The following is a 14,002-nucleotide window of genomic DNA, read 5'->3' on the forward strand; positions in this document are numbered from 1 at the left end:
GACAGACACATGGACACAGAGAAACACAGAACAGATAAAGACAGAGACAGAGAGACAAATAGAGATTCAAAGACAAAAATGAGAGATAGATATGAATGTAGATACATAGAGTACTGTGTTATGTACAGTAATATGGCAAAAATTACAAGAACATATTGATTCTATGTGGGCATTTGGTCATATTTTCACTTAGTATATGTCAAACATAAGGATGAGTGTATATATGAATATATATATATATATGCTTGCATGTTCATGCATGTAGAAAAATCTGGCCCTACACACATGTATGTACTCAAATGTAAACTTGACTCAGAACACCATATAGACCATGTTTACAATCTGGCCCATTTGAGGAATGATAAATCTGAAAATTAGCAATCGGTTCACATGCAGGAAAAACTATGATTTGAGACTTAGAAAACAATGAAATTAATGAAGATTGTGCCTTCAATGAGTTAAAAAACACTATATATAAGTTAATAAGCACAATTCTCTCTGTTGTTGGAATTTAGTTTCTTAGCCTCAACTTTTGTGACTCACTGTGTTAAGTCAATAGAAGCAGCATTTAAAATTTTACCTTGTTTTATACTCAATGAACTTTTATGTTTGCATTGTTTTGTTTTAATAAATCTTGTTGCTTTTTAAATCCAAGACAAGCTTCTCTCTGCACATGAGCAGGTAATGTCTGCCAACTGGCAAATGAACCAACTCATTTCTAAATAGGCTGTTTTTGTATGTGTGCTACTGAGTATATACTTTATATCTATTATGCCATTTGATTGGTCATTCTCACACTGTATAAATCAGTCAACCCATATTTACTAAATGCCTGTTTGGTGCCCAGCATTTGCCAGCGTGCTGCCCACATTGTACTTTTGTATAAAAGACACACACACATATCCATAAAAAGGATCAATGGAAAAGATTGAGTGATTTGTCTGGGCCTAGACTGAATAAATTAAGTATATAATCACAGGTCCAGGTCTCTCTTATACAATAAGGTTCTCTAGTCTATCTTCTAAAAGAGATGATCCCTCTTCTGGGAAAATGCTCTCCCAATTTCCAGGAAGAGACTCTGTGATAAAACAATGACATGTTAACTGGGTGCTTATTTGGCCAAAGACACAGAGAAAAAGAGAGAAGCCACAACTTTGTGTTTGTTGCTTGTAAATCCATTTTTCATAAGAAATCTGCAATTATACTTTGGCTCTCTCCCTACCAATGTGTGGAAAGTTAACCTATAGCCCCATAATCTGGTTCTAATGGTAAACTTTGTCTATCTCCTGGACTTCCTAGGGCCATTTTCTTCCCTGTACTTCATTGGTCCTGTAATCAGTAGTGGAAATAGTTTTCTGGACCCATTCCTGCCCAAATTCATTATCTTTTCTTCCCAAGGAAAAAATATAGAGGAAAATGAGTTTTGAGGGATGGGGTAAGGTAAAGAGAGGAATGGTTAGTGTAGAACTATGGCAGTGCAACTAATGTTATAGATGTCAACAGAGGCAAGGTTGACCCCAAAAAAAGGAGTGATCTGTGGGGTCAGATGCCGTTGAAAAATCATGAACTATAGGGCCAAATGCAGGAATTTTATTTTTGCTAAACTGTGAATGTTTCTAATAGGTTTCATTTTTCTTGCTTTCTCATGGTTCTGGGGAAGAAAGAATGGGGGAGGAAAAAACATTGAACCTGAAAATAAAGTAAAATTGAATTAAAAACAAAACAAAAAAACAACCACGGGACTGAGAGGGGAAATTGTTGAATTTGGCACTAAGAAGATCGTTAGTCATGTTGGAGAAAACCATTTTAGTAGAGCAGTTGAGATAGATAGATAGTCTCTAAGGAGTTGAAGAGATTATGTTGATAACATGTGTGGACTACTATTACTCTTTCTAGAAGTTTGGTAGTGGAAGTAATAAGAAAAGATAGCAAATTGAGGGAGTAGCAACATCATGAGGAAGTTACTTTTATTATAAGGGAGGATCAGATTTTCTTAGTTCTCTGTAATCAGGAGCTTACAATTGGCACATGACTGACTGGTAGCAAGAATAGGATCTGTGACTATGACAAAGGAAATGTTTCCCCTCTTCAGTGGTTTATAGTGGGATTGTAGCCATTTTAGGATCAGTCTCTAATCATCATATACCACCACAAATTTGTAGATCATAGAATCACAGAATATCAGCAGTAAATGTCAGTGCCAGCTGCTATATGTTGGGAAAGGATATTACCATGAGCCATTAGGGAAAGCCCTCTCTGGAGGTTTTTGAATATGTTCTTATCTACTGAGTGTAGCTCCATTTGGAGATAAAGAGCTAATTTAATTCAGGAAATGCTCCAAGTGGATTGTGGGTTGTAGGATGGTCCCTTGAAGTTATAATGTTTACAGTGTGATGATGTTTATGATTTGGATTCTTGCATAGATGATGATTTACTGATATCCACTGTCAGTCAGTAGTCATTTATTAAGCACCTACCATGTACCAGCTGCTATGCTAAGTTCTGGAGATACAAAGAAAGGTAAAAGATAGTCCCTGCTCTTGACAAGCTCGCAGTCTAATAGTCATATTAACAAAATACCATCTTTGGTCTAATGAATTTTAATCTGAGTTTTTTGTCTATTTGGTTTCTTTTTTTTCCCTGAGGCAATTGAGTTAAGTGACTTGCCCAGGGTCACACAGCTAAGAAGTGTTAGTGTTTGAGGTCAATTTGAACTCAGGTCCTCCTATAACACCTAGCTGCCCTGGTTTCATTTTTTACAAATGTTAAGAGTTTGAGGAGGAGGGCTATAATGCTTGATAATTGTTCTCAAAATGTCTCTATCATCTCTATGGTTCTAACTGTCCCTGAGGAGACTGATGGTCCCACCATGATGGGAGTAACCAAGCAGATGATGTCCTCAATTGCTACTAGAGTCAGTTGGTTTGCTATTATTATCTTAGAACCTTCTCCTTTCCAAAAAGCACAGAGGCAGTAGATGTGAAGTCCATCAGAAGTCAAAAGTAATTGTTATTTGATGTGAAAATAAAGTTATGTGTGTTCTTGTTTTGTTTTCCCTTTTAGCAGGAGTGGTTGAAGATCCTTGTGTGGGGGCTGACTGTCCCAACCGTAGCTGTGAACTGGACAATGGTGGAGAACTGTGTGGTTGTATTGAACCTCCACCATATGGAAACAGTGAGTGATTAATTCAATCAATCATTCTACCCAGAGAAGCACAACATGAAAAAAATGATAAAAAGTCAGAAAACAAATCTTCAAGAAACAGGATAGTGTAGTGGACAGAGGGCTGGACCTGGAGTCAGGAAGTCTTGGATTCAAATCCCCACTTTGATATTTCGTGCTTTGTCATCAGAGATGTCACCCTTTCTGAGCCTCACTTTTACTCATCTGCAGCATGTGCATTAAAAATAACAATAACATCCACAGCACTTACCTCAGGGAATTATTATGAAGGTCAAATGAGATTTGCAAACCTTAAAGTACTGTAGACATGCCAGTTACTATAGATAAGATTCTATAGTTAAAAGCCAACTTACTGAGCCATTGCTGCCATTCAGAAAGAGCATGGAGGGTGTCAAATCACTTTAGAAGAGGATCACATTCATCTCCACATATCTAAATCCTTCTGTTGGGTAAATTATAACTGGTTTGATAAATTTATGAATGCAGAAAATCAACTGATTCCATCAAGGGCTATTTTTTCTTTCTTTTTTCTTAAATAACAAGACAGACTTTTTTTTTTAAACCACACCCCTGAATCAAAGCATCCTCCTCAGAGAATAATACTGTACACATTTGAAAACAGAGTCACAGAATTGGATGGAATCTCAAAGGCTATCTAATCCAGTAGGACTATTTTCAACATGAGAGAAATCAGAATCTATCTAAGATTTTGCTTCACAGGGAAGTAAAGATGTTTCCAACCTACCAGACAAAAAGAAGCTAGTAATCAGGAGTTTCCAGAGCATTCATTAGACTTGTTTGAGCTTAGAGATTTGTATCTCCCATTGTGAGCTCTGCATCCCTGAAGACCCAACAGAAATTTCTGAAATCAGAAACAAATATCTGAGGCTATATAGCTATGTCCATACTTAAGGGAGAAAAGAAATGATTTGTTGCCTGAATTCTCACAGGCAATCATAGACTTGTGGTAGACCCTCTTTACTTCTATTTTCCATTTCTTCCCAATACCACAAACTTTTCTGCAGGGTTTTCTCTGCAGAAAATACCCTATTGTGGTATGAAGCTAGATCCAATGATCTGCAAGCTGACCTTTGTTTTCTGATTGAACTAAAAAACAATGTGCCAAATTTAATAACCTTAAAGGATGAAAACTTAATTGACTCAAAAGCACCATGGGAGAGGATAATAGAGGCAGTTCAGGAGCTGGGTCTTTGCTGACAGAAGCCTTTCTTTTTCTGTGATGTCCATTAATACAAGTTTGTGTACTGGGATAAAATGTATCTGTATCAACAACTCAGAAAACAAGTGAAATTTCACACACACACACACACACACACACACACACACACACACAGTAATCCAAAGTTTTTTTGGGGGGGATTTGAATGTAATTTGAGGGATTGAATGGTGGGACAGGTTAAAGAGGGATCCTGCTTAACAGGCTGTTCTCAAACTGGAAGTTTGAAGGAGTTCCTGTTACCACTGCCAACAAAGCAACTAGTTGATGTTGAGAAGTCACTGTAAGCAGGTGTGTGATAGATAATACCCACAAAGGAAGCCTACCCTAAGGAAGATTTTTTTTTTTTATCAGAAAGAGACAAATAGGAAAATTGCCAGTTTTTCATTTCTTAAAAGCATTAATATTTGTTCCTTAAGACATAGGTGCCTGTGCAGTTTAACATTTATTTTCAAATAAATTAGAGAGTGCATTTAGATCAAAGAATGGCTGCAGATGCATGAAACTTTGAATGGACACCGTCAGCCTCTAGAACATCCGAGTTCCCAGCTGTCCCCTTTACCTTTCTCTCCTCATCAGCCTCTATCCCCACATAGCAGAACTTTTCCTAAAAACTCTTGTCTCCCGCAGACTCACATGATATCATTGATGCTGAAGTCACTTGCAAGGCTGCTCAGATGGAGGTTTCCATATCTAAGTGCAAACTCTTTCAGCTTGGCTTTGAGAGAGAGGGGGTGAGGATCAATGATCGCCATTGCTCTGGCATCGAGGGGGAAGACTTCATCTCCTTTCAGATCAACAACACGAAAGGGAACTGTGGGAACATTGTGCAGGTGAGAAGGTGGAACAGGAAGAATAGCACACATGGATGGGGAAAGCCCTGGTGATGGTGGGAGCCAGGGTGCTTCCAAAGCTAACTTGAATTTGGGCTACTCCTGCAAAATGTCCTTAGAAAACATCAAGGCAGGAAACAAAGACACAAGGAATGAAAAGCAGGAAAGGAAACAGTCATTTCAGTGTTAAGGAGTTTGTAGACACTGAAATGGCACAGAAATTGACTCATGTTTCTTTTCTTGATTTGTTTTGTCTGCCTTGCATTCTCTGTGGACGCGTTTTCTGTCTCTCGGTTTCAGCCTTTTCTCCAACTTGCCTAAAGGCAGCTTTAAACTTGGGCTTTGGGGGCTGAGCATTTCTCAAATGTCCTGGCCTAGTTCCAGCTCAGCTCTGTTACAGTTCCTGGATTCCCATTGCTCCTTCAAACAGACACAGAATTCATCTTCCCTCTTTGTCCCAAGCCAGGTTGCCATTAAAAAGGGTTCTGCTGATGAAGGATAGCCAACTGGTAGCTACCCAGGCTTTAATGGCCTACTTTATGGATTGGTACAACTCATGTTGAACACCTCTGGGTCTCTTCTGCTCCTTAGCAGCAAAGAGAGGAGGGGAAACTTCAGGTAGTTTCTGCTGGTGCTTAATAACAGCTCTGATGGAAAATTTGATAGAAGGTGAACATTTTGGCTGAGATTCCCTCTTGATTTTAATTACTCATGTTTCCTCTCCTTGGGAACATGTCCCAGTTGAGAATTAATCACAGTTGCATTTCAGTGACCGATGAAAGGACCTCCCTACCTGTACAAGGTTAGGAGAATGAAGGGTGCTCTCAAAATCTATTGTGATATTTTTTCCAGGAAACACTTGACATCATTCTGAGACTTGCTCCAGACTGATTTATAAAGGCCTCTGAGTTACAGATGGAATGAAGCCATTCTGCCACTTTCAGGGCTACAGACTTGAATGGCTAACTCTAAGGATTAATGATTCCTTCATCTTCTTCTGCTCCACAGTCAAATGGTACCCATATCATGTATAAAAACACAGTCTGGATTGAGAGCGCCAATAACACTGGCAACATCATCACGAGGGATCGCACAATCAATGTGGAATTCTCTTGTGCTTATGAACTGGACATCAAGATCTCCTTGGATTCTGTTGTCAGGCCAATGCTGAGGTAAAGGCTTTTGGGGCCCATGCTCCTTCCATCAGGGAAAAACTATTACAGTTCTCTCTTTAAATCTATGAGATCAAAAACATCCTCATTGCAAGTCCCCTAGGCATTCACTGTCCCATTGCTTCCTCTGTTTTCACCTTGAAAAATGGTTAAAAACTAGAAAAAAATATAGCTTTTCTGGTATCTTCCTTTCTAATGAGTCGCTTACCTTATAGTGTGATTAACCTGACCGTCCCAACCCAAGAAGGCAGCTTCACCACCAAGATGGCACTGTACAAGAATGCCTCCTACAAGCATCCCTACCGTCAGGGCGAGGTGGTCCTGACCACCCGAGACGTGCTGTACGTGGGAGTCTTCGTGGTCGGGGCGGACTCCACACACCTGATCCTGACACTGAACAAATGTTATGCAACCCCTTCCCGGGACAGCAATGATAAGCTCAGATACTTCATCATTGAAGGAGGGTGCGTAGCCTTCTTGGGATTCAGGGGTGCTCTTTGAGTCCTTACTGTGTTATTTACAGAGGTCATTTCCTAGGTGAGCAAAATAGAGATCCTTGGCTGCCTAATAGAGCAATAGTACTAGTGATAGCAGTAGCAGTAATAGTAGGAGTAGAAGTAGTAATAGTAGTGGTGGTGGTAGTGATAGTAATAGAGAACAATTAATTTATTTAGCTCTTCAAGGTTTACAAATATTATTGCACCTTATCTCATAGCAAAATAGGTATTATTGTAAACCCATTTTACAAATGAGGAAACTGAAGTTGAGAGTTGCTTTCTACCACTAACAAAAGATGAGAACCATCTCTAGATAGTCTAGAAAATAAGTGACTAAACAACTAGAAAGAATCCTAGGAAAAAAGCCTTGTTATAAAAGTGGAAGCAATTGAAGATTACTAGTCCTTGGAAAGGACTTATGCGGGCAAGCAGAAATTAATTACATCAAGGTGGGATGGAGGTTAAATCACAGGGAAAATTCTTCATAGCAGACAGTGACACCCACTGGCATGGGTAACTGAACAAGATATAGGAACTTTTTTCTAGAGATCTTTCAGAAGGGTAGAGACATTATTTTTCCCTAGGTGGTTTCAATTTCCATCTTTCCTGGATACATGAAAGTGGCTTCTGACTCATTTCTCTTTTATAGCCCTAGATTTTTGTGACTTATGGGAAGACTTTCAAGGTTGTTGTGCTTCTTCTTCTTGGGTCAGCTAAAAATGCATTTCTCAGTCCCTTCTTCTTTTCCTTCCTCAAAATACAAGGGCCACAACCTCATCTCGTGTTTATGCATGAACCTAGATGACATTATCTCTGCCCTTTTTTGAAGGAAATTTTGGTATTTTGCATTTTGTACTAGAGTTGAATTTAAAAAAAAAAAAAAAAAGTTCTCCTGCATCTTATCTCAGGGCTTGAATAAAGTTCTCCAGGTTAGATCTCTTTATGGGATTCATTGCAGAAAATGATGGGACTAATTCACATACTTATTTCGATTTCTACCAACTCTCAGCATTTATAAGCAAGTCTTGCAATAACAGAAATGATCACTAACCTACCACCTGAATTCACCTCTTTATCCTTTCCAAATGTAGCTGGGGCAGGTTTCAAATGATGGATAGTGCCACGAGGCTTATGCTCAAAGTCTTTCCAGCCAGGTAGAGACCTAGGTTTGTATTCTGAAGGTGAGAGGCTTGGGAGTAGGATTTTCATGTGAGTTCCTATGCAAACACCAATTCATCGGCCCTCAGGCACAAGTTAGCTGTGGTCAAGTCACACTTGGCAAGCATAGAGTGAAGTGGTAGCAGCCTGGGACTCACCCCATTAATTCAAGTCTGCAGCTCTCTAACAACCCAGTTAGGCATCAAAATCTGTAATAGGATATAACTTCCACAGAGGCTCTTCCTTGAGGGCTCAAGAGTCAGCGGACAAGTGGTTCCTCTTCCTTCCTTTGTATCTGGAGCTAACTAGTGCCAAGATAAATGATCGTGGCTGGAATGTGTGGGTGTCTCTGTGCCAGGTCAGGAAACGATGTCCCTAGGCTGCTCTCTTTGCTTACTCTAAGGCAGATATACACAGAGCCTTTGTGTGCAGAAAATGAGGTGATGGGGAAATCTCCCCATGTCCCTTTCAGATCACCCCCTCTAAATAGGGGGCTTACTCCTGCTCTTGCTGGGAGCCACCATCACCTTCTCTTCTAAGGCCCACAAAACGTTGCCTCCTCACTCCTTGGGATCCTCCTCCACCCACAGCTGCTATTCCAGGCGCTCTTCTGCTATTCTGGGTGCTGAGTTAATTAAAAGCAAATGCTTTCATTCAGTTTAGCAAGTAATTATTAAGTACTGAAGCCTTAGGGTCAGGAAGATCTTAATTCAAAACCTTCCTCAGACATTTTCCAGACCCTCTTAATTCCAGCGCCTCCTCTCTGTTAATCATTTCCCATTTACCCTGCATATAGCTTTTTTTTTGGTATACATTTGTTTACACACTGTCTCTCCCATTAGATTATGATCTCCTTTAGGGAAGAGTCTGCCTTTTGCCTGTCTGGTATGTAGTTGGTACTTAATAAATGTTTATTTATTGATTGTGTGACCTGGCCAAATCACTTAACTTTCCTAAGTATCAATTTCTTCATCTGTAATATGGGGATAATAGCATCTTTTAGGGTTGCTGTGAGGATCAAATGAGATAACACATATATAGCTCTGTTGACCTTAAAGTATTATATAAATACTAGATATCATAATTTTTTATCATTATCATATACAAGTTATTCTGCTAGGCAACTGGAATAGAAAGACAAATGAAAACGCAATCCCCTCCCTCTAGGAGTTTATATTCTCCTGGAGTGGGGGGGGGGAGAAAACATAAGCACAAGTCTAAGAGAATTTGGGAAGAGGAAGAGCATTGACCAATGGGAGAATGGGGATTCAGTGGAGAAGCTTATGGGAAGGTAAAGTCCAAATGAAAGTCAGGGGAAAAAAAAGTCAGGCTTCCAATGTTTAGTTTCCTTATGTTTTCTAGATTGTTTTTTAACTTTTCTTTCATTGTGATGAATATAACAACCATTCACAAAATGAATATTTCAACACAGAAAGAATAAGAGAGTTATATACATTTTAAGTATGCATCACATTTAACAAGGTAGTAACAAAATTGTCCCATTTGTATACTGTTCTCAACTTTCTTTTCTCTTCTATACATTAAAAAAATTAATTGGGGGCAACTAGGTGGCGCAGTGGATAGAGCACCGGCCTTGAATTCAGAGTTCAAATTTGGTCTCAGACACTTAACACTTCCTAGCTGTGTGACCCTGGGCAAGTCACTTAACCCCAGCCTGGGGGGGGGGGGGGAATTAATTGCAATTCTTCTTTCCTTTTCTTTCCTTTGGAACTCTATTGCTAACACCCTCCCCCCATAAGTAATAGTCCTCCCTGGTATAAGTCAGTATAGCAAATGTGTTTTCACATGGCCATTTTCCTAAAAGGCAAGTTTGGTTTTTCCTAATATGGTTAGAATCTGGGAATCAGCATTGGCTTTGTTGTATGAACTTGAACAAATAACAACCTCTATGGATGTCTGTTTCCCCATTTGTCAAATATGAGGATCAGACAAAGTGATTTCTTCAACTCTAGCACTTCTGGCTCCTAATTATAAAAACAAATAAATACAAGAGACTATAAAGATAATTTCAGTTCTAATTATCTATGAACCATAGATTGAAATGGGGGAGTCATAGGGAAGAGAAAATAACTATCTTCAGTTGATTGCATATCAGTCTTTCACCACTGAGAACTTCCCTAGTGCTGTGGCTCCCCACTCAGTGCGATGATTGATTGTCTCAAGGGATGCAAATGCCAAGTTTAAGAAATACTCGTTGAAGCAATGCCAGAAGTATAGGATGTAGTTGGTAGAGCCTATGTCACATCATTTAAGAAATCACCTTTTGATGTTCCCACTCTACCCCACTCCCACCTTGATCCAGAAGGATCTCTTAGGTCCCTTCCAGTTCTTCATCATCCCATGATTCTTGAATCTCTGTACCAGTGGCCCTATAACATATTTCACAATAGATCTCAAAGGTTTTTCCATGACATAATCTTCTGATTTAGATGGATCTGGGATTGAATCAAAATGGACACTCAGAAACAAATTACAATCAAACTGGTTTTACTAATCTAGTGTGATACATGACCTTGTCCTTCCATAGAGGATGCACTCAAAGCTCTGGTGAACTGGTTGTAATATTCTGGGAGTGCAGGAATTAATTAAGCTGTTGGGCTATTCACCTTCATTCTTGTTTCATGACTGATCCAACTCCTTTTCCAATAATATAAAATGTCACTGAATTATAGATCTGGAGTTGGAAGGGATTGCAGAAGCCATCTTGTGCAACCCATCCACTTCAGAGATGAGGAAACTGAGTCCCAGAGAATAAATTAAGTAACTTACCCCATGCCATACAAATAGTACACATCAGAGGCAGGAAGAAACGGAATCCAGGTCCTCTAACTTGCCTCACCACTGCTCCTTATCATGTCCTTAGTGACACCATTGGTCCCATTCCCACTACATACAGGTTACATTTTTGGCAACATGCTGCAAGCTACCAGCACCCACTGAGTGTGTTTTTCTATTGCTATTTGAGCCACCTCCAATGGGGATTCATCAGAGCTTATGGATTTCTATGGTTGAACTCTATTGTTAACATCTTCCCCCACATAAGTAATAGCCATCATCCCATGACACAAGGTGACTTGGGAAACCTAATATTATAGAAGAGCAATTAAGCTCCAGGAGTTGATGGAGAGTTGTTTGTCCTGAGAGTAAGAAAGAACTGGGTTCAAGTCCTACCTTGGACACACTAACTATATGACTTTGGGCAAATCTCATAGTTTCTCTGTATTCCAGGGTACTCTAAGCATACACATTGCAGATCTATGTCAGTCTCCCAGGGTGTCCTGATTGGGAAATTTCTATACCAATGAAATGACAGGTATAGACCTCCAAAAAATTTAACTGAAGAAATGTATTAAGTAGAGAATCATCTTCTATTGATTAAAAATCTATCAGCAAAACAGCAAAATGAGAGATGAAATCAAAGTAGAAGGTTTTCTCTTTAATCTTTATTGGCAGTTATGGTACTAATTAACCTATGATAATATATAACAGGGATGATAACTCCCAAACCCTAATATTCAAAAAAGTATCTGTTCAGTTACAAAGACATTTTTATAAGGTCATTCCTGGTAGTCTTTTGGAAAGGATGCAATTTTAAAGTGATTATAGAAGGAATAATGTATCAGAGTAGAAAATGTGCCAGAAGTAAAGATCGCACTTTTCTGTCTGAGCAGGTGTCAGAATATTAAAGATAACACCATTGGCATTGAGGAGAATGGCGTGTCTCTCACCTGTCGCTTCCACGTCACAGTCTTCAAGTTCATCGGGGACTACGATGAAGTTCACCTTCACTGTGCAGTGTCACTCTGTGATTCAGAAAAATATTCCTGCAAAATTGTAAGTGAGCAGCAGATGAAATCCTTCATCTTTTCTCTCCTCGGTGAGCTTTTCCCAGATGGTAGATGCGAGGACCAAAAATGTGTGGTCTAAAGAACTCTCTATGGCACTTGGCAAAGGCATCAGTGTGAATGCTGTCCACACCTTCAGGGGGGTGGTGGTGAAGAGTTAGCATCAGTAGAATAAGAGAGAAGGGAATGGCGAAATGATGGTCAATTATCCCACTTCCCTGTCTCTCCAAGGCTTGTTTTTACTGTGCCAACGCCAAGGCTATGTGGGGACATACGATTACAAACTGCCATTCTTGGTCTAAGCCTGAAGTTCTGTCTGTCCCAAGCGCTCTCCTGAGCTAACCCTGAACTCCTGCTATTAACCATCTGTGAGTCTTTGGACAATTTAGTTCAATTCAAAAGTATTTAAGTGTCTACTGTGTGGCAGTCTCTAGACAATAACAGCTGACATTTACCCTCACTTACTCTCCCAACTTATCACAACTTACCCTCACAACAGCCTTGTGAAGCAGATGCTGTAAGTATCCCATTATCGGAAAATGAGATTCAGGCAAATTAAGTGATGTGCCCTTGATCGCACAGCTAGTGTCAGAGGCAAAAAATACAGCCAAATTTCTACTGATTCAAAGTCTGACTCTCTCTCTCCAAATCACTTCATCTCTCTGGGACTCACTTTCCTCATCTGTAAAAATGAGGGAATTAGAGTGTCTCAATTATCCATCTTGTGAAGTACTGGATAAAATGCTGGACTTAATGGTCTGAATTCAAATCTTGCTTCAAATACTTAACTGGGTGATCCAGGCATGTCACTATACTGTCTCTAATTCCTCATCTATATAGATTAGCACCTACCTCCCAAGGTGGTTATGAGGATCAAATGAGATTATATACATAAAATGCCTCACAAATCTTAAAGCACAATGTAAATGCTGGCTATGATGATAATGATAACTATCTTTCACATCTCTCTGAATTCTAACAAGCTATGAAACCAATGGGATGAAGTTTCTTCGGCATCCCTTAGTGTATTGTGTACTCCTACTTGTGCCTTGGAGGCATTTTTCTCTCCCATGCCAGGTAGTTATTTCACCACTATGCTTGTTAGTTTTGACAGAATTTTCATCTGGTACCTCACCTTCTACGCTTCATCATCACATTTGTCATGCATCTATATTCTAAGAAGGAATTGATGGGAATCACACTTCCCTCCAATTCTGCCTACATTAGTATATAATGAGATAAACCAGCCCTCATCATCAGACAGGCAGCCCTTTATAATCTGACCCTAATGCAGAAAATATCTCCAATTCTGTTTAACACAGAGCATTCATGTCCCCAGTGGGTTCAATGATCAAGATGCATTGGTTCTAATTAATCTAAACAGCAGTTATGCTTGAGGCTGAAGCCATAGACTCTTTTGGGGGTGGGGATGTTGGAAAGAATAAATGATCAGCCTGAAAGAATGAGATGGGCCCTCTGGTGTTTTGTCTTTCAGAATTGCCCACAGAATTCCAGGATTGCCACAGATTACACAAAAGAACCTAAAGAACAGATCATTTCAGTGGGACCTATTAGGAGAAAAAGTATGTACTTTCCCCAAATACCATTAATTATTAAAGCAACACACTTTGAAGACCCAAGTTAACTTTAGGGTGTGTGCTGTGTTATAAATCCAGTCAATGAATGCTTTCCTAAAAAGTAATATTGTGTGGGTTGGGTAGGGTGACTGGGGGGCATCATCCTCAGAAGAATTAGTAACGTCTCCTCAAGTAACTACTTTTGTTGAATTGTATTAAATCAAAAAAGGACTTGCTTTTTCTTTTTCATCTGCTTCTTTTAAATCATTAAATTCCAGATGTAATTCTTTGTGAGCAGTCTACCTCATTGGCTGTTGACGTACATTCTTTTCAGGACTAGACTGGTGTGAAGACAATGGTGGCTGTGAACAGATCTGCACAAGCAGAGTGGATGGACCTCTGTGCAGCTGTGTGACAGGGACCCTGCAGGAAGATGGCAAGAGCTGCAGAGGTGATTCCCAAACCCCTTCCCCAGGATC

General features: G+C 39.6%; 1 protein-coding gene and 1 long non-coding RNA gene across 2 annotated transcripts in view; one reads left to right on the forward strand and one right to left on the reverse strand.

Annotated features, from left to right (window-relative positions):
• LOC141562619 (tubulin-specific chaperone cofactor E-like protein) overlaps nucleotides 1–14,002 on the forward strand; it is a 162,644-nt gene that overhangs the window by 146,981 nt on the left and 1,661 nt on the right. Inside the window, exons 24-30 of the mRNA XM_074302627.1 lie at nucleotides 3,064–3,174; nucleotides 5,051–5,253; nucleotides 6,262–6,425; nucleotides 6,641–6,889; nucleotides 11,773–11,935; nucleotides 13,442–13,529; nucleotides 13,858–13,974. Of these exons, the coding sequence (XP_074158728.1) occupies nucleotides 3,064–3,174; nucleotides 5,051–5,253; nucleotides 6,262–6,425; nucleotides 6,641–6,889; nucleotides 11,773–11,935; nucleotides 13,442–13,529; nucleotides 13,858–13,974 (1,095 nt within the window). The remainder of the gene's footprint in view (nucleotides 1–3,063; nucleotides 3,175–5,050; nucleotides 5,254–6,261; nucleotides 6,426–6,640; nucleotides 6,890–11,772; nucleotides 11,936–13,441; nucleotides 13,530–13,857; nucleotides 13,975–14,002) is intronic.
• LOC141562621 (uncharacterized) overlaps nucleotides 1–14,002 on the reverse strand; it is a 118,269-nt gene that overhangs the window by 87,364 nt on the left and 16,903 nt on the right. Inside the window, exon 3 of the long non-coding RNA XR_012488213.1 lies at nucleotides 11,830–11,925. This is a non-coding gene — a long non-coding RNA (uncharacterized LOC141562621). The remainder of the gene's footprint in view (nucleotides 1–11,829; nucleotides 11,926–14,002) is intronic.

The sequence above is a fragment of the Sminthopsis crassicaudata genome, chromosome 3 (assembly GCF_048593235.1).
Source record: "Sminthopsis crassicaudata isolate SCR6 chromosome 3, ASM4859323v1, whole genome shotgun sequence".
Classification (NCBI taxonomy): domain Eukaryota; kingdom Metazoa; phylum Chordata; class Mammalia; order Dasyuromorphia; family Dasyuridae; genus Sminthopsis; species Sminthopsis crassicaudata.